Consider the following 21,275-nt stretch of genomic DNA (forward strand, 5'->3'; position numbering starts at 1 on the left):
ATAAATCCAAGTTGTTGTTCTTTGAATTTAGTAACAGAGGATCCTATTGAAATTACATATGCAGATCTAGCTACCAAGTACACTCTGGTGAAAATTAAAATAGACAGAACCACAGAGCTGTCCCCAAACGAGAGGTCCCTGAAACAATGAACTAAGCCCAGGTTTGGGATATATAGTGACTGATCGCCAGCTCTGCTTCACTCTTCATTCATTTTGAAGACAGACACATGTGAGGAAAGTGCCCAAGCAGGAGCTGCTGAAATTTGGCAGGAATTCAAAACACATCTTAAATCATAAAGAAATAACAAAATCTGTCACAGATCTCCATGTAACCATAGGTCAGTTTCAGCACACTGTTTTTGTTAGCTCCCATAACAGACTGGGCTTGGACTGGTTTGTAACTGCTCGGACAATTGCTGCCACTTTTTGCAGGGCAGCCTGACCAACTGAAGATGCCGAGTGCAATCAGTCCACATGTGAGAGGATCGACTGTATATTTTGTGGGCAAAACTTGTACAGAGAAGAGAATAAGGTGGGCAAGTTCCTACTGTGCCTACCACAGTGCTACAATTCAATGAATCCCAAAGTTCAACCATGGCAAACCCAACAGGGCACCTTCACCAGACACTTCATCTCAACAGGGTTGAGATCAACATTGTCTGCTCTCGTCAGACAATGCCAACAGGAAGCTCTCACTCAATCTTAACAAGAAGCCTTCACCCAATAGAGCATAAATGCTGGACATTCCACAAATTTGTTCAGCACCAATTGGAACAGTTTTAGACACTGAATAAAGATGCCTTGTATCAAGAGGGTGTTCTGGGCAGTGCCACTGACAATGGGCTTACAGTTACATATTGTCGCTCTCAAATCCAGACTTTTGTATGATTGTTTAATCTCCTCATCTCAAGCTCCGATTTTAACTGGATCAAGTTTGCTGATTAACGTCACCGTATACAATGTTTGAATTTCACACTGTGAATGGATTACCTTGTCCCAGATATTTACACTGCGCAAGAACACAGAAAAGTGACAACAGAGGAACGGCTGCCATCAGTTTCAAACATTACAAGGGACAAAACTCTATTCATCTGCCTGCCAAAAAGCAGCCACCTGGATGTTAGAATTGGAGGAGAAGGAAATCTATCAGCTCTGTATCCAAAGCCAGGACGGAATATCTTGCTCAGAGAACTACAGCTCATTATCACACCCTTTTTATTCCATGGCATCACAAATTCTCAAACTTTTGGGGTATACCACACATCAAACCTATGTAGCATCTAATTTCCCCACAAAATTCACAATCAATCTACTTTGCAATATATTCTGTGAAGTGCTTTGAGACCCCTTAGGCACTATATCAAATGCAAGGATTATTATTATTATCTCTCAGCCAATATCCTCTCCCCTATTAGGGCATCCATGCTCTCCTCTCTTCCCACCTCCACACATTCTTTCCCTCGTGGATATCCTCTTATACTAATCACTTCTGGTTTTCCATACATGCTCTCTGCTCCCAAGCTGCACACACAGGCTATACATTCTCCGCTGCTATCTTTCTATGTCTGCTCTTCTTAGGGAGCCTGTCCTGTGTTGGAATCTGATCACAGAACAAGAAGTCCTCGTGCAACATCTCCTCAGAATCCTCAACCTGAGCAATATTGTACTTTCTAGAGAGCACAAAACCACCAGTGAGTAGAGATCGAGATGAGCTGGTCTCCTGACCCGCAGGCAATCGCTGCGACATATTTATTCGATCAGACCTGCACACAGCATTTGAAATGTACAACCATACCTGGCTTGTTCAAAGTTAACTATACCCACACAATAGGGCGACCTATAATTCAACCTGCAAGGCTGAGCAACGAATGCATCCTCATCTTTACTCAGCTTCCTGTTAGGGTTAGGATCCCCTTCCACTGCTTGAGAGTTGCAGCCTAGCTTTGCCATCTCTCACCGCTTCCAACTTTACAGTTCAGTGGGCACATCAAATTATGTTACTGGGAGCCAGTAGACAGCAACTGAGCTAATGGAGTCATACAGCATCTATTACCTGTCCTTGTTCACTGAGCATCAGCACAATTTAAAACTCTAAATGCACATACACCAGGCAATCAACAGCCCAGAACTAGCCAAAGGATCGACTACTGAACATTGTGCACTACATCTCAGTTAGCAAGAATTACTACAAAGGAATTTCAGAGAGCGGGCTACAATGGTAAACAGGCTGAAGATGAGAAACTGGGGCATTAATTATTGATTCAAGCCTTTTTACTTTACGTCAACAGCTCGAGCGGAAGAAGGATACTTATGGCTCGCGAGAGGGCCAAGCTCGGAACTGGTGCAGATAACACCAAGGCAAGACCCTGGGACAAGAGCTCAGTGTTCATGTTCTCAGAAGGCAGAACATTGTGACAATCGCAACGCTAACAGCACTGTTCCTTTGGCCTCCAAAAACCTACTGCCCTTCCTCCTACTTATTGAACTAGTACTGTGATGTTCTAGTCTCTGACACACATCACCAACAAGTATTTCCAAATAATTCTGAACTGTGTCATAGGACAAATATAAAATCAATTCCAAAGTTCTGGACCCAGACTTGACATCCCCAGCTGGATGATGAACAGGGATTAAGATCAAGGAGTCCTGCTGAACGTATACTTCTTGTATACCACATAGACAGCAGCTCATGCGGTTCATGTGCACAAGAAATATATAATCCATGAGTGAAACCATATTTGCTGTGTAAATATATCTCGATTCTGCAAACTACTCAAATAAACTATGTACAGAACATAAACCAATATAAATACACAGTCAATGTAGACAAGAACAGCATATTGTATTGCCTGCAAATTTTCTGGTGAGCAGCACAGCTCAGCACGAAATGTGCGAAGCAATGCCATCAGCTCAGACACACATCCCAATCCACCGAGCGATGCTTCAAGCAATTGGAGGTTCAGAGTTTGAGCAGCAGATGCTTACCTCTCTGGATACAAATCAAAGTGGATATCAAGCCCTGTTTATACAAGTGTGTGTTTACCACCCTGGATTTCAGGTAATGCCTTCCAGCAGCCATTGTCCGAAGCCTCAGTTTCCTAATCAGCTATTCAACAGTCAACTTCCTTCAGTGTGTGGAAGGACGTTTACAGAGCTACACATGCAAGACATTACACTTCTGTAATTACAGTACATTCTGGAGCTGAGCTACAGAATAATGTGCCACTGAAATGTGTTAAATGTAGAAAACCTGGACACGAAACATGACAAAGGTTTTTCACCACCACTCCTGGTCCCTCTGAGAGCAGAACAAAGCACCGAAGCAGCCTGCAAGCAGAGACACTTTCCCTTCTGCCTGTCTGGTTACAGGATTCATTTTTGTTCCTTAATGCATCAATACATTTGGGAGATAGACCTTTAGATGAACTGATTTTTGCGTACCCTCTGGCTATCGCGCTTATTCCACCTGTTCAATACTTTGCTATGAAATCCAATCAGACACTAGCCTCACACCCCATGCCCCATTATACACTGACAGCACCTCATGTCTTCGACTGCTGGTTTTCCTTTAGCCTCTTGACAGTAGTCTCCACATTGAACCAACGAGTACAACCAACCTTAGCACTAGTTGTGGTGCTGGAACACACCAACTGCATGTTCCAAACAAAGCAACCCTATTCAACAGCATTTAGCACAAGGTTGGAGAAATATCCCTTTCCCCTCTGGTATGCTCTGTAGTAGCCAATGCCCACAGCCAGCAATTATCATGGTGGGGGAAGGAGTCGGATGGATTGGAAAGAAGGGAATTTTTAAATGGAAAATTTACATCGCTGTTAAAGAAAGAGATATAACTTGCTTTTTAACCACCTTATTAAAGGAACTCTCAGTACATTTAAATGCAACTATTTTTGTAGCCACATGTACACTGCCATTGTGGATACGATTTTTGTTTGTAGGATTATTGGGAGAAACTCCCTTCTCTTTTCAGAGTGTCAGAGGATCTTTAAAATCCTCCTGCACAGGCAGACACACAGGAACTCAGTTTAACAACTCATCAAAAATATAGCACCTCCAACAATGCATTCTCCTCAGTACTGTGTTGCTCTCAGTCTAGGCCGTGAGCTCAAGTACCAACATGAGGCTTGAACCCAAATCCTCCTGCTTCAGAGGTGAGCGTGCTATTAAATCTCACAAAGCCAAAAAGCTTCTTCAATAGAACTGGGCGCCTGTGGAAGCATATTTCATAGAGGAAACTGGAAAAAAAACGTACTTCGCTAATAGTTGGTGAATTGCTGAATTCTGAGCTGCTGCCTTAGCCCCAGGGCTCTCGACCTGCAACTCCCCAGATTGAAGAGTGTCCTTGGGTGTGATAGGCATTGAACACAGCTTCAGCTCATGGACCCGAGAGCCCACAGCAAGGAATACAGCATTGTAACGACAGCGTGACGTCCAGCTTCTAAATAGCATCCTTTCACTTTGACATCCAGAGTCCTATTTGCTGGAGGTTAAATTAGCTCAGGAACATCAATGGGCAACTCCAGATTCATCCATTATTCATGGGTCTGTGGCACACCACAGAAACCTGTATAAATTAACCAAACCCTTTCCTCTCAGCACCAACTCCCAGTTTTCTATACATAATCAGGGCGTTGCATATCCATTGAGGAGCCAGAAATAGCATCCAGATGAACTGGAAGTTTTCCCCTTCCCCTCGTGCAGTACAAGCATTAACAGCAAAGCCGCCTTGTCAGACACCCACCCACACACGCACGTACACAAACACATTTGATGGTGAACACGCACTTGTTCCACACGCACGCACAATGTCTCCCCTGGAGTGTAACCGATCAAGTGGAATCTTTCCAACTCCTTAGCTGACTCCTACTTCATTTTAAAAAGTGTAATGGAAAGCAGGAATCCCATTGCGCAGCACAATGGGCCCAGTTTTATTTGAAGGCTCCACTCAGAAGCAAACATCATCATCACAGAACAAACCAGAAACAACACCAAGGGAAACAATACCTTTTTTAAAAAAACGAAAATTGCTGTTAGCGCAGAAAGTTAACAACAACAACAACAAGATTTCATTTATAGAGCGCCTTTCACGTCGGGAGGACGTCCCAAGGCGTTGGATAGTTGGGTCGGGTCCCGAGCAGGGGGGAATGGTCAGGGAGAGGGGAGGGAAGGGAGGAGGGGGTAGAGAGTCGAGAGGGGAGCTGAAGGCACGGTCGAAGAGAAAGGTCTTGAGACCGGCCTTGAAGGAGGAAAGGGAGGAAGCAAGGCAAAAGGCTGGGTGCTTCTGAGGTGATGGGTAACTGTCTAAATCATCAGAAGCAGCAGGTAGTTGAGATGAAGCTGTAGGGTATAATGGAAGAAAGTAACTATCAGGTGCCTCAGGGACCAAGTGTTTGGGCACAATATTTACAGTAAATGATTTAAAGGTGGGGAATTGAGACCAATAAATTTGCTGTTACCACCAAACTGGGGAAATGGCCAAATGCAGAGGGTGCCAGATGAACTTGAAAGTTGGTCTACCAAGTGGACAAATGAGATCGGGCAACAAAAATGCACAGTGGGAATATACATTCGCTTCATCTACAAGACCCAACACAGTGCAGGGATTTAGGGTGTACTTGTGGATAGATGAAACTGCTATACAGTGGTAATATAGAAAATAAAAAGAATCTCAATGTCTGTTGCTAAAGGGTTAGAGCACAAAGTGATACTGAACTTGTCACTGGTTCAACCCCACCTGGAATACGATTACCAATTCAGGTCCCAATATGACAATGAGGACACTATAACAATGGGGAGTGCAGCAAAGAGCAACATCAAAGATGGATTGTTGGAATTAGTTATGAGGAAAAGCTACAGGTCAGGACGAAAAAGTTCAGAGATCTTGCTGAACTCTTAAAAGATTTAAAAAGATGGACCGAACCTCAATACAGGCTGACCCTGCTATAACACAGTTTGTTATAGAGACCCGCAGTAAATTAGAGGTAGTTTCCAGCAATAATTTCTAGCTTCTTAAACATCACGTGCCGGCCCCAAGGGCCTCATGGTGGCTCAGGCTGCCCCAAGAATAATAATAATCCTTGCATTTGATATAGCGCTTTTCACGTCTTCTAGACATCTCAAAGCGCTTCACAGAATATACTGTAAAGTGAATTGACTGTATATTTGTGGGCGAACGCGGCAGCCAATTGCGCACAGCAATGTCCCACAAGCAGTCGTAGATTGAAAATGACCAATTTATTATTGTTTTTGTTTTTGGAGGGATTATTATTAGGCTCTGTGTGGAGTAAGGAAACTTGCCCTCTGCCTGGAATTGAACTCAGGTCTCTCACTTGCAAAGCGAGTGCTCTAATCACTGAGCTACAGGAGTCCACAACAGCATTGGAAATGCTCAAAGGAATGATTGCTAACCTCCTACATAGTGTACAGAAAGCGTCTTCAGCAGCGATCGGACCCAAAAATGCTGACAGCGGCTTTTTTTGTTGGCATGACTACATGGGTCTAAATTTATGGACCCAAATTACTACATTAAACTCCACTACATGTTTAACATGGTCAATATATCAAACACAATGAGGCACAAACTCAGCTCAGAAGAAGAGTCATATTTACACAGATGGGTTTACACACATTTAGAACACACCACCCAGAGGTGTTGGAGGCAAATTATGCCAACAAATGAAAGATAATAAGACAGCTATTTGTAAAAGAATTAAATCGGAGTCCTGAAGTTCAGTGGTTAGAGCACTCGCCTCTCAAGCTAGAGACCTGGGTTTGATTCCCAGCAGGGTGAAATGTTGGGCAAGTTTCCTTACTCCACACGCCTCTGTTTACCAAGCAGTAAGCAGGAACCCAGTTGTTAGTCGAATGGTGGATTGCTTTTCTGGGGATAATAATTTCTTCGAAATTTTTTTTTAAACCAATAATAATAAATTGGTCACTTCAATCCATGACTGTTTGTGGGACACTGCTGTGCGCAAATGGCTGCAGCGTTTCGCCCACAAATATACACTTTGAGACAGCTTGAAGACATGATAAGCCGCTATATCAAATAAAGGATTATTATTATTATTGACGAATGGTGCACAAGTTAGTATTTTTTGAAAAAATCCTTTGGGCTCAACTCGATGGTCTTTCTTTCACTCAAGTCTTCTCCTTCCTCCGACAATGTGAGGCTTTTAAACCCCCAATGACTTCACTGATTTCACCATCTCTTTTCCTTGGAGCCAGAGTCCTACACTGAAGCCCTGTGTTGCTCTCTCCATGTGAAAAGCAGGCTGGCTGCATCTCTGAGAGAAGACCTACAACAGGTCTTATTTCACGGTCCCAAGGGTTTGCGAGGGCGGAGGAGGGGAGGGAAAAGAAAGAATTCACCGGAGGGCACTGACACAACAAGAGCAGTGTTGAAAAGGCACGTAGCCTGCTTTGAAAACGAAGGATATTCCGCTCACGGAAACTCTTTGGTACCTAAGCACCGTGACTATCAGTCCACACAAATTGGGAGCCCGGCTTTACTAAACACAGCGGCCCTTTCCTGCACATTCCGATACCATCACTGGGAATTGGCTACAAGAAAGCAACAAAAGACATCTGTCAGGGGAGCCGGACTCTCAGCGAAAACACAGATAATAACGAAGTAGCTATAACTGTACACGGGTTACGACTGTATGTTCATTGCACAGTTGTGTGTCCAGCGATGTTATCATTCATTTTCTTATATAAATGAAACATAGAAATGTTCAGAATGCAACCAGTGGTGCTGCTCCCTCATTAGCACCCCGATGAGCTTCGCGCTAGTCGTTCTCGTGTTACAAAGTGCCCAGCCTCAGTTGAAAGGGCAGAGTTCAGGGTCTATAGGGGTTACATCAACGAGCTGCTTTCCTGCCTCACATTAAAGACAACATGCCGGCTATCAGCTCAGGAACGTCGGCTATTCCCAGGATACCGGGGCAAAGGTTAGCACCCATCAGGTCATTAATGGATGCAGTTACTAGGTTACCACATTGGATTCTCTACATTCGTCAGCTGGGAATCTATCATCCCAGAAGCCAGGAGAGCAACAAGGCCGCCGACTCCTATTCATTCCAGGCTGAACAGTGGGTGCCAGCTCTCAGGAGGGCAGTAAATTGCAGAACAGGTGGCTTTCATAGGGCACAGTCTACTGCTCAGCATCTTGCAATACAGCAGAAAGAGACACACAGAGAGAGGAGACACAGGCACACACGCACACACAGGGACAGAAAGAGAAAAGATGTCTCACACACATAAAAAGAGAGTGACTCACGAACAGACAGACAGACTCTTGAAGGACTGAATGGCATTTGCCATAATTAAATCTGACTTGTAAATTATCACTTAAAAATTTCGGACAAGAGAGTAAAGCTATTTCCCAGTGTGAAACTGGTACTGCTTTGATACTGGGGCTCCGGACTCTCAAAACTAGTTTGTATCTCGAGAAACCGCCCGTAGCAAATGACAATTTGCATATGCATAAGTATTACGTTGATGTTTAACTGTCATTAGAACTTTTTTTGTAAATTTCCTCGACAAACACTATAGAAGGATTATTCCAAAAAATCCCCAGTCTGAAAAACGGACTATTCTGCTCATTGAAATTGCAAAAAAAAAACTCAATTTGCATGAAAGCACAATGTCTCGATGTCATCACACTATCAACAATGACGTCAAGTTGTTTGCAGAGACACAGAACACCACCAAGTCGACTCGTTGCAGATCTCCCATCATTCTTTGTCAAACTGGATTACCAGCTTGTGGAGACGACTGGAGATTTGGCTCATTTGCACATGGATTTGCCTGGATGTGGGATCAGCAAAAACGCCCATTCTACATTAGTAATTGCTTCCAGAGCCAACTTATTCAATGTTCTGTACTGCTATCTCTGCTGGGTAACACCAGTCAAGAGGAAAATTGGTGAGAATTGGCCAAGGTTCCCACCTCTTATTGCTACAATCTTTGCCTCTGGGAGAGACAAAATTGAAAAAGGGAAAAAATAATCTCAGACGTATAATTTCACTCATGTCAACGGATGGTAAATGAATAGGAAGTTGCACGCAGTGCTCCGAACAACTAACGATATGTCAAGTTTGCACCAATTAACCACAAAATACCCGCTGAAGGAGAATCGAGTGGCCAGATACAGAACTGAAGATTATTTTCAGACACTCAGACATTCTCAGCCAACAGCACAAACTATAACGTGCCAAATGAATAGAAGATGCTCCTCAGTTACATTGTCCACTCTGTCTTGTAGCAAGTGTGGAGGGCAATTTGTATGGCTCTCAACCTTCCCTGTAGAGGAGCCTCTTTCTCTCTCTCACCCCCAAGTACAACACACACAGTAATGACTCCCCCCCCCCACCCACCCCCTTACCATGCTAACACGATGACAGAAAGCAAGCAGTGACCCAGGAAGCGCCCATCACCGATCAGAGGAAATTGGATCCCTTTAAAACGCTACAAGCATAAGATGAAATTTTTCAAAAGAGCAGCTTGTAAAGAACACCCCAGCACAAGCCAAATTCCAAGAAAACAAATCCCAAACCAACCAACACAGCAACTTCAAGCCTCTTTGTCTATATATTCATCAGGGACTGTGTGCTTGAGAAGAATCAGTGGTGTAATTCAAGTATAGGTTTAGACTGCCCCAGAGCACTGCCTATCACTTGTACAGCCCCGATCTCATCCGTGTGCCACATGCTCAGCGTTTATATTACCGCAGGTGTCACTCTCCAACAGCAAGGAGCCCCTTTCCATGTTGGAAATGTTGAACAATATTCTCATGTCAATACATCTCTCACAGCCATTCTCGCAAACCGTTTCACACACTCTGTGTCCTCTTCCCCTGCCTCACTCGGCTACTCCACACAGTTACGCAGCACGGAACCCTCACCCTACCGAGTAATAGTAACTCGATAGTTAGCAGCGAGTGACCTTCATTGTGCAGAATAAACAGTTCCACATTTACCCAGCGAATAAGCCCTCACACTGATGAATAATAAATAGAAACTCTGCAGTTACACAGCAAGTGATCTCTACCTGTTAACCTAACAGTACCACCATGCAGTTGCACATCACGTTTGATGAACACAGATTGTACACACAATTAGAATAATACTGAATCTAAATATGAATGTTCTTAATTTTAGGATGAATAAAATTATGCAGAACATACTGCAATAATACCAATATATGGCAAGTTTACATGATTTAACCACACAATTAAAATATAAAACACCCACTGAAAGATAACCGGGTTGCCAGACACACTAAAACTATTCTTCAGATGCAAAGCGCCCTCCGCCAAGAGCACACATTGAGCTTCAATAAAAAAAATTATCCAGAATATGCATGTGTGAAACACAATGAAATAAAATCAATCTTCGTTCCAGCTGTACAGACTGAAACATTTCCCTGGATCCATACCCAAACACCATCACGGGCCTGATCTGCGTTCCCTGAGACACTTCACAATCCCCGCTGGAGGTTCCAAACTTTCTCAAGAGGAACACAACCCAAATCCAGTGCCATGAAATTCAACTAAAAACTCCAACAGCTTAAACGTTGAGCAGTTAAAAGCAACTGGGCCGTTCTCGCTGCCAAATTTCTGCTTTTTACTCATTCCAAAGCTATTAGAAATAAATTAATGGTCACAAAGAGCTGAACTGATGTAGAGACCTAAAGATAAGTTACATCTGGGTTGATGCCAGATTTCTGGAACTTTAAAATGCTGTACATTGGTTCCAAGAGTCCAGGTCTGCCCCTCCTTCGGTTTCTCACTCACATTTAGCATTTCAGCTCGCCCCCCCACCCTCCTCATTTTCTTGTGCATAAAATGGCTGCTCTTCAACAAGAGTAAAGCATGGAGAGGTGTGCTAGCTTATTCCTCTGCCTTCCTAAGGCACAGAGGGTCACTTGCAATAGCCAATTACAGTTTAACTGCTGCCCAACATTCGATAGCTCTCCAAAGACAGTTTTCCACACAAGTTCTAAATGAGTATTTCATAAGGGATATACACATACTCATGCACACAGGCACACACACACACACACACACACACACACACAGGCCTGTGTGCCCAAGCTATAAACTCCCAGTCTGTAGCTCTTGGCAACGTTGAACAGAGACATCTATGTTTCCAAAGAAAACAGATCTGATGCTGAATCAATGAGTGGGTTCTGAACAGGGACTGGAGCTCTACTTCTCTCTGCAAACAAACTGCATGCAGACCTGCTTTTTGAACAGAAACCTTCACTACACTCATTTATTTCAAAGTATGTGTGTGTTATGTGCACATATATAAAAAGCAGTGTTGAGCAGGTAGCCCGAGGAAGGGTCTGAGCAGGCAAAAAAAAATCAGTAATGACAGTCTCTACCAACAGCTTTATTTGATCTCACGCTCCCATCACATTCATGCTCGGTCCACCCATCACTGCATTCCCGTACAAAACTGAAAATGCATTCCAAAAAAAAAGGAACCTCTCGCCTTCATTAGTTAATCCTACATTAATTTGGGTAAGGATGCAGGCGCAAGAGACTTGCAACAGTAATCTCCCCTATGGAAAAGTACTCAGCTAGATCTCAAACACATGCACACACACGCACAGTGCAGGGACAGACAGAGGAGAATCCCAACAGCTGTGATCACAGGTTGATGTAGGAGCACGATGTGTTGTTTTAGAGAGCTTGCAAGCATCCATCACCTATTGTCATTTTCCCCTCACTGCACCAGGCATCCAATCACTCCTTCACATCAGATCACCCTCCTCCACTCAAATCTGTGCTACCTCCCGCTTCCCCACCTCACCTACATCCTCCTCTTTTGTTCACAACACTCCTGCCCTGAGCAGAACTCAACGCAGCAAGCCCTGTGTTGGAAATCGTCCTTGCCATCCATTGCTCCCTATCCAGGGCTCCCTATTTCAGAGCCCCCTCCCGAGTACCTCAAACATTCCTTTGCTCCTTCAAGCAGCAAATAATGTCAGCAACAGGATCAAAGCCTTCTTGTTGGTGGGTGGGCGGTCCAGGCCACCGCCACTCCCCCTCCCCACTGTTTGTGCAGCACTGCTCAGCTTGAGCTGGAATTTTAAACACAGGATCATAGCAAATCGACTGCAGCTGAGCATCACAAGCAACAGCCGTCTTTCCTCGGGCTCAGATTCTACAGACCAGATCCTTCCCCTTCCTGTAGCCACACAAATCTCTCCCGGAGACATTGTGGTTCCCACAACACAGAGAAAAGAAGCCAACAATCCTCCAGATAAATTGATCATTTCATGGACACTTGTGCCTTGGGCTTTGCTGAGGACGAATTGGCTGCTAATGTTTGTCAACAAATACATTCATTACACTTGATAGCAACTCCCTGTAAGAACAGCCTTTTGAGATGTTTCAACATTATGGGTGTTATATCAAGTGTAAGGATTATTATAAGATAAAAGCTGGTTAAAAGTGATTAGAAACGGAACCACATTAAAACACCAGCCCATTCTCCTTCCACCCACACCCCCGCCCCCAAAAAAAACAACTACGTAGCAGCTTCTAGCAGTTGCCAGGCCCTTCATGAATCACAAGCTGACATTTTTGTGGTACAAAGTGAATGGAACACCAAAACCAAACCGACAGCCAACTCCTCACGGGCAGTTTCTGGGAAGAAGCTGGGATTACACCATCAGTCTGTTAATTTAAGAAGACATCACAGTGGCATGAAATGGTCTCGGCCTCCAAACATGTCATCGAACACATGCCCCATGATGTCTTCATGATACACGGCAACTCCTCCTCCTCCAAACGGAATAAAGCACTTGCAAAATTTATAAAGATTGGCTTTATGTCCAGAGATACGAGTATAAAAGTACGGAAGTGATATTCAATTGATAAAATCTTGATTAGACCACATTTGGAGTAAAGTACCATGTACAGTTCTGGTCAACGTACTATTGTAACATTGGAGAACATAGATTTACAAGGTGGTTACTAGGATTGCGTGGATGAAGATGTCAAGAAAGATTGGACAGGTTAAAACTTTTCTCTCTAGAGATGAGATGATTGAAAACTTGATATGGGTGTTTAGGATTATGAAAGGATTCAATAAGGTGGATGTTAATGGGCTGTTTCCACTTTTGGTGAATCCAAAGTGAGGAAGCATAAATACAAGATAGCTAATACCTATTCTGGAATGGACTACTTTGACCAAATGACCTGTTTCCATGCTGGATCATTCTATGTAACAGTAGTTCTAAAAGGGAGTGCAGGAGGAACTGCTTTACATAGAGGATGATGAGAATGGAGAACTCACTGTCAGAGCTACAGCTGCATTCCCATCTCTCTTTAGCTCGTGTGCCTTTCCAATATATGTTATGTTGATCAGAACTATTTGCAATACTTTCTAAGTGTGGATTAACCAAAGCACTATATACCTTGAGTGTCTGGGTATCTCGACTCACCAATGTTGCCCAGAATTCAATTTCCTGGGCCAGATGTGCAAATGTCAGCGCAGAGCACAGGAAGTGTCACTGCATTGCTGAACCACAACCCTGTTTTGAGTGGAAACTTGGACAAATTGTCAGTCTTCAAGGACTGAGTGTCAAGTACTCATCTGAAGCACCACTGATCTGGATGAGGAAATGAGGAACAGATAGTTGCAGATAAAGCTTTGGTAATCCAAGCAGTCGTGCCAACTGGGAAAGCACATTTTGTGTGGCTGATCTTGATTTGGCTGATCGGTTTATTGCACTTTTGATGGGACATTTGATATCTGGCTTTGGATTTCAAAGAACCTTTCAGCAAACATCTTATTGGACACAATTAGTCCCACGACTCCCATCTTCCCCAGAGGGATGGCACAGCTGAGCCTACTCTGCTGGAAATAAATGTGATCACCTTCCACCAAATCTTGGGAGATCTCTTGAGAATGGTGACATTTGGAGCTGATCTCCAGATCTCCTCACAATGGGACTTGGGGTAATGGGCAGCATCAAAGCGTCCTGAAGCACATTAATCATCTTAACTAGTCCTGAAGCACATTAATCATGAACCTCGGAAAATAAAGCGATGCCAACGTAGAGCTGCCGGAATAGCAAGCGGCTCCATACAGCACTAGATGAGATCTATTGTGACGGAGCCCAGATGCATTCTGACTCGTGTACCTGCCAGTTCAAAGTAGCATAGAATGATTTAAATTGTCCCAGTAATGCAGCTGTACTCAAAGTTCCTTTCAAGATACCAGCAAAATTTGAATGCAAACCAAGAGTGTTTTCGAATATGCCAACTTGTTTTCTTTGGAGTGGTTTCAGATCACAGTTGTCACGAGGCCAGTTAAGCATATTGGGCCTGACATACTTCAACATTGGTTGAGTGTATGGTAATCTGTCTTTCTTTCACTACTGATTAAGTGGTTGATCCTTGCTAATGGAGGCAACACTTACTGCTCAGTGAGCATGAACAGTACAGGACAGGTAAACTCAGGTCACCACCACCAGCAAGCAGACGCCTCTCAATCTAGAGAGGGAGTGCAATGGAAAAGATAAGGAAAATAAAAGAAGCAAAACAAGGCAGTCAAAAGGTACAGTAAATGGGCCAAACTGTCTCCCTCTGTGCAAGAAATGTCTGTTTATGTACCAGGTGACATTGCCTCCAGGTGGAGAGCGAAACAGCTGGGCAAAGGCATTCAGTACCAAATGCAAGGATTATAGTACGGGGTGGGGGGAATGGAATGGTGATAAATGAAATTACTGATGAGAAACATGGCACAAGCAGAGGCGGGTGTTAGAAATTCTCTTCATGATATCTGACAGCTCAACAGAATGGAATTAGCAGATGGTGGGACGGAACAGCTTCCAACAGGAGCTCCTGCTTTGCTCTGCCTGGAGGACACGTGGTAAATAGGACGTCTCTGTCCCATCTGTGCCACGGTCCAGTTCAAAAAGATTAGAATCAGGATGGGTTCGACCTCATTCCTTACCTGCCCTGGTGAGAGTAATTCAGAGATTTGGCCCATCAGGATGTCCCAAGCAGTGCTGCCTTACCAAAAAGAAAGCCACAAATGTTTGCATGCAACAAATTTACAATCCATGTGGTTCAACAGCTGCCAGTTGCCTAAGGACATGGCCAATAATGTCCCAAGATCGGATTGAAGATCGGGCAACAGAGTACACCCTCACTAGACTAAAGTAAAGAATACATTACGTAGATACTTTATAAAGTCTCTCTGTTAGACGTTATGTTCCACAAGTAAACGGAGAACGTTATACTTATTGGATTCAGTGAAAGAGTACACTATACTGTTTTTCCTTTAGAAAGTGAGTCAGCAGAACAAGTGAACACACTTATTTCCCTTCCATTAACTAGAATCAGTTCAACAGGACCAATTTACAGACATGTTACCACAGATAGTCCACAGCTCCATTGTGGGGATGGATTTGATTATATTGTAAAGGTGTTTTCACCTCAATAACCAAAGTTGTGGAGAAGATTTTATCAAGTCAGAATCTCAGAAATATCCAACCTTATTCAAACCATCACTGCAGTAGTATTTAAAGATTAATTTTACATTGAGTGGCAAGGGACCATGTAGCAATATTAAAATAAGTCCCACGGCATTCAGAAAGCTCTCGGCTTGCAGACACTCTCAATATAATAGTGATTACATTCTCTTTAATGTAATTTTCAGAGAAACTGAACTGATGGCCATTGGCAGTGTTACCAGAATCACAACAGTGACTTTGGTTTTATTTCCAGTGGGACTACAAATGTAGACAAGAGCTCTGCACCGCCCATCTGAGAATGTCACTGGAGATAAGGAGTTCCAGTTATGAAGAAGAGTTGAGAAGTTAGGAATTTTCACAAGAGACAAAAAGGGATGATCTGATAGTAAGACTTCAAGATTATGAACAGTTACGTTTGGTTAAATGACAAGATCATTTCCACTAGTCAACAACTCAATACAAATATACATTTCTCATAAAAGGAATGAAAGGAGGTTAGGAACCATTAGTTTTCATTGATCGTGGTAGAAAAGTATCCCTGTCGGCAATTGCCAAGGAGAGATGTAAAGTGGGGCTCTGAACACCAAAGGCTGACTGGGTGAGATTGTACATAGGTACCAGAAGGCTCCAGGAGGGGAGAAAACTACGGATAGAAAAAAAAAGCAGAACTGGGAAAAATGGAATGAGTTTGAATCATGTCTTTTCAGTTCAAAATTGAATGAGACCAAGGGTGCATTAATAGACCAAGAGTCCCCACAAACCAGAGGTCCTACAGTGATCCGATGTAGCTGGTAAGCGATGTGCATGGCAGGGTCAGAGCCATTAGACCTCTGCCTTCAGCACACAGCATTACACAGAACTCATTCAAATTCCCAACACACAATAAGCACACATCTCTGCCGTGACATCTCATTCCTGCACACCACCACACAATGCTAAATACATTGTTCTCTGAATTAAACCCCACAAAACACTACTATGTGTCAAACTGAACAGGAAGCAAATTCCGTGAGGGTTGTGGATTTAAGCAAACATGATGAAGTGGAGAAATTGTGCAGTACATCCGTGGAACCTGAATCTGGTTAGTATAAGGGACAAAGCAGGATAGTCAAATCAGACAGTGAACTCAACAGTCAGCCTGCGTCGACTGAATCTTCACAATCACATAGCAGGGTTTTATTCTGTCCTCTCCATACCCCAAACACGTATACAGAGAACACTTTCTGGTTCCTTTAGGGCTCTGCTCACAAGTGGATTTTGACATAAAATGGTTGCCCCAAAATGACTGATAATTGGATTCTCTGAAATCCAGTGCATCTTGCGATTTATCTGGGGAAACTATGAAGATTCGCATAGGTTTCAAATTCTAGATTAGATCAGGGCACCTCCATCAGTCACAAAAATACCACAGCACTAGTCCCTTGGGAAAAATAATCCCAACTGTTTAAATATGTGGTGCACAAAACAGTTGAAAAGGAAGCCTGTACCTCTTGTGCTGAATCAGTTACATTCATTATACGTTCACAGTGACAATTGGAGGTCATATTTGTCCTGAAATCTGATCTCAATTTAACCCAATTCATCTCCAGAATTATACTCACACCAGCAGAATTCGTCCCACCTCAGTCACCTCCTAGTCAGTACAATACTGGGCTCAGGATAAATAAGCAATTAAATGTTTAACAGACTTCACAAGTTTTGATGATCATTAACATAAGTTTCATCTCAGTTACTGACCAAGGGTTCACACGCAAGGCTAAGCATAACACATTATAAAGACACACAGCTATTTGCTCCAATGGATTCAATTTATACACGTTCCTCAATTTTGTTTTTGAGACCCTGTGCAAACCCTCGACTGTCCAGCGCCTTGGGGCGTTCCCCCGACCTGAAAGATATCCTATATAAAAGCAACTTGTTGTTGAGAAAGACCAGGTTCACCCCGAATTTCCATCACCTTTGTCAATCCAAACCTAACAACGCTAGCCTTATGGTATCTTAAATGTGAATGTTTACAATACCCGCCATAACACCACCACATTGTTGGGTTAATTGCTGCCTGTACTCGTGGTACACTACTGGGGGTTGCAGTGTTTTACAATTTAACATTAGTCAGTAGTGTAAGTTCCCAGGTCAGGCAATAGGTAGAACAGGTCACTGTGCTGTAGCTGATCTGGTAGTTCTGGATAGGACAGCGTAGATTTACTCTGTATCTAACCAATGCTGAAACTGACAATAGAAACTTTCAGCACAGCCGCTTGACTCATCGTCACCGATCTCTGTTGCCACTCCAACCTTTTTTTTGGGAAAAAAAACTAAATTACCATCCCCCACCCCTCCCTTAGACCCCACTATCCAACTCTCTTTGCAAATGGCTAAACGCTTTACCGTTCAGGAGTTTATCGAGTTCCCCCTTTTGAACGACTGATTGTACTGCTTCGGCCTCAAATAACCACTTGTGGTAAGAAAAACCCCAATAAAACCCGCGGAGTTGGAAGCTTCGAGACGTCTCGACGACACGAGAAGGCGCAGCATCAAATGCCAGGAATATTATTATTATTATTATTATTATTAAGTGAAGTCTTTCAGCTCATGATCTTTGGCTTTCACCCCAATGTAATGCCGGGAAATCTCTCCCAAACTCCCTCTCTGCTCATCTCTTTCTCCCACATTCCTTCCCTCCCTCTCTCTCCCTCTCTCCAACATTCCCTCTCTCTTTCTCCCCCACATTCCCCCTCTCCCCCCCCTCACCCCCACCCCTCCCCTCTCTCTCTGTTCCATTTCCCGGCCTTTCTCTCCCCCCACATTCTTCCCCCCTCTCTCCTACACTCCCTCTCTCCCTCTCTCTCTCTCTCCCCCCACATTCCCAGCCTCTCCCTCACACATTCCCTCTCTCTCTCTCTCTCCCTCACACATTCCCTCTCTCTCTCCCTCACACATTCCCTCTCTCCCTCTCTCTCTCCCTCACACATTCCCTCTCTCCCTCTCTCTCCCTCACACATTCCCTCTCTCCCTCTCTCTCTCCCTCACACATTCCCTCTCTCCTCTCTCTCTCCCTCACACATTCCCTCTCTCCCTCTCTCTCCCTCACACATTCCCTCTCTCCCTCTCTCTCTCCCTCACACATTCCCTCTCTCCCCCTCTCCCACATTCCCGGCCTCTCTCTCCCCCTCTCCCACATTCCCGGCCTCTGTCCCCGGGGCTCCCGCTCACCTGAGGTGCCTGTAGCTGAGCTGAGCGCCGCCAGAGTCAGTAGGAGCCGCACGCGGGGCTCCGCCATCCTCCGTCCCGCTCCGCACCGCCTCCAGCCCCGCGCCGCCGCGACCCCAGAGCCCGAGCGACCGAGACCCCGAGCGGCGGAGACCCCGAGCGGCGGAGACCCCGAGCGACCGAGACCCCGAGCGGCGGAGACCCGAGCGGCGGAGACCCGAGCGGCGGAGACCCCGAGCGACCGAGACCCCGAGCGGCGGAGACCCGAGCAGTCCGGTCCTCCAGAGCCGAAGAGCCGACAGTCGGAGCCGCAGTCACACAACCGAGTGAAGCCCAGAGAGTGCGCGGCGCAAAACCCGGCCCGGAGTCCCCCAAACCCCGGCCCGGAGTCCCCCAAACCCCGGCCCGGAGTCCCCCAAACCCCGGCCCGGAGTCCCCCAAACCCCGGCCCGGAGTCCCCCAAACCCCGGCCCGGAGTCCCCCAAACCCCGGCCCGGAGTCCCCCAAACCCCGGCCCGGAGTCCCCCAAACCCCGGCCCGGAGTCACCCAAACCCCGGCCCGGAGTCCCCCAAACCCCACCCCCGGCCCGGAGTCCCCCAAACCCCACCCCCCCCGGCCCGGAATCACCCCAAACCCACCCCCAGCCCGGAGTCACCCAAATCCCCCCCCAGCCCGGAGTCACCCAAACCCCCACCCGGCCCGGAGTCACCCAAACCCTCCACCCCCCGGCCCCGGAGTCACCCAAACTCCCCGGCCCGGAGTCGCCTCATTCCCGGCCCGGAGTCGCCTCATTCCCGGCCCGGAGTCGCCTCATTCCCGGCCCGGAGTCGCCTCATTCCCGGCCCGGAGTCGCCTCATTCCCGGCCCGGAGTCGCCTCATTCCCGGCCCGGAGTCGCCTCATTCCCGGCCCGGAGTCGCCTCATTCCCGGCCCGGAGTCGCCTCATTCCCGGCCTGGAATTGCATATTCACAACCTGGAGTCACCCAAAACTCTTATCCCAGAATCCTGCAAACACGGCTCAGAGACTCTGTTTTCATCAGAAATACCTGTTGGTACCACTGGGTTTGACGGTTGTGGGTTCAAGATTCCACATCACAGAGCTTTGAGCTGAAAGTCTCGGCTGAAACTCCAGGACAGGGCCAGGGCAGAGGTCCTGGCCCTCATTGTGTATGAGAAATTGAATCATGGTCTATCCTTGTGCCGCTGAGGTTAAAGATTTCATAACAGGTGCTCCTCCTGGTATTCTGCCCAACAAGGTGTCAGAAAAATTGGTTGACTTATCTTTCCGAACTCTCTCCATTTCCCTAATCGGTCACTATGCTCTTGCTCTCTGGAGTTCTTTCAAAAAATCCCTTCAAATTGCACCTTCTCTCTGCCTTTCAAAATCCTCTTAAAAACCGCTTTAGTTAACAGTATTATATTCCCACACCATCCAATCCAGATCACCGTTGTCATTCTGAAGGGCTTTGAGACTACGGCTTCTGATTTGATTCTATTTTTCCACTCATGGACCAGCTCAGTCAAAGCAAAAGCCATTGTGGAAGGGAATCCCACTTGAGAATTGATTAGTATAATGTACTACAATTGGTAATGCAGACAATATAAATTCACCATTCACTAAAGCATTCTGTTCACGATCTGAATGGCATTTAATTACAAATTAAAATCCTGAATGACCCATTGGTGAGGCTGCATTCAGAGCAGTCTGCAATTTTACCCACTTGGTCTCAAAATGAAATTGTTGGATTGAGAGTGCTTTGAGAAAACTGATCGGTTTGGTTTGCAAAAAATAAGATTGGAGAAGGGACACCAACCTTAAATGCTGGAGGCATTGGATAATGTGAGCATGTTATTTAACTTGAGCTGTGATATAAAATTTTATATAAAATAATAGATATAATAACAAAGCTTCCAACAATAAATTAGATTAGATTTTTTTTAAACTAGATATGTGGATCAGACTCACAGCAAAGACACTTAATGCAGTGTGAATTAACTCTTTTGAAAACGCATGCTGTAAATATCCCCTTCAGAACAAGATTTCCAATTATACAGATAATTATAAGGCAGAACTGATCAAATGATTACAGCGGTGGTGTCTATGTCACTGGAACTGTGGAAATATCTGTGAAATACAACTGGTCAGAGGTGTGCAATGCTAGATTGAGTTCCTGCAGTTTTAGTAAGATTACCTTAGGGGGGAACAGGGAGAAATTGAACAGGGATTTGTCTCCATTTAAATTGAGTATAGTCCTTCAGAGGAAACAGACGTGACCTTGTTCCACGTTTCTTACCCTGCAAGTGACAAGCCATTGGCTATCTCAGAATTATTTCTTTCTCTTAAGTGTTCAACACATTATCCTTATGTGAAAGTTATTATTCCTGTTCAACCTGGATGAATAGTTTCTTGTAAAATGGATTGCAATGTTTTTGCTGACAAGCTAACGGGATAACCAAATTCTAATTTCTGACACTTTGTTTCTAAAAATAAATCTACTGCAAATAAATTTGATCATCTCCAATGCTTTTCCAATCACACAGAAT

The 21,275-nt window shown here is 44.8% G+C and overlaps 1 protein-coding gene across 5 annotated transcripts in view; it reads right to left on the reverse strand.

The window, feature by feature from the left end:
- Positions 1-18,825, reverse strand: part of neo1a (neogenin 1a) — a 73,584-nt gene extending 54,759 nt beyond the window's left edge. For all 5 annotated transcript variants that reach the window (XM_007908798.2, XM_007908788.2, XM_007908781.2 and 2 more), the window contains exon 1: positions 18,733-18,825. In XM_007908798.2, coding sequence (XP_007906989.2) covers positions 18,733-18,799 — 67 coding nt within the window. In that variant the 5' untranslated portion in view covers positions 18,800-18,825. The remainder of the gene's footprint in view (positions 1-18,732) is intronic.
- Positions 18,826-21,275: the final 2,450 nt, after the last annotated feature.

Source organism: Callorhinchus milii, unplaced genomic scaffold, assembly GCF_018977255.1.
Source record: "Callorhinchus milii isolate IMCB2004 unplaced genomic scaffold, IMCB_Cmil_1.0 Scaffold22, whole genome shotgun sequence".
Lineage (NCBI taxonomy): Eukaryota > Metazoa > Chordata > Chondrichthyes > Chimaeriformes > Callorhinchidae > Callorhinchus > Callorhinchus milii.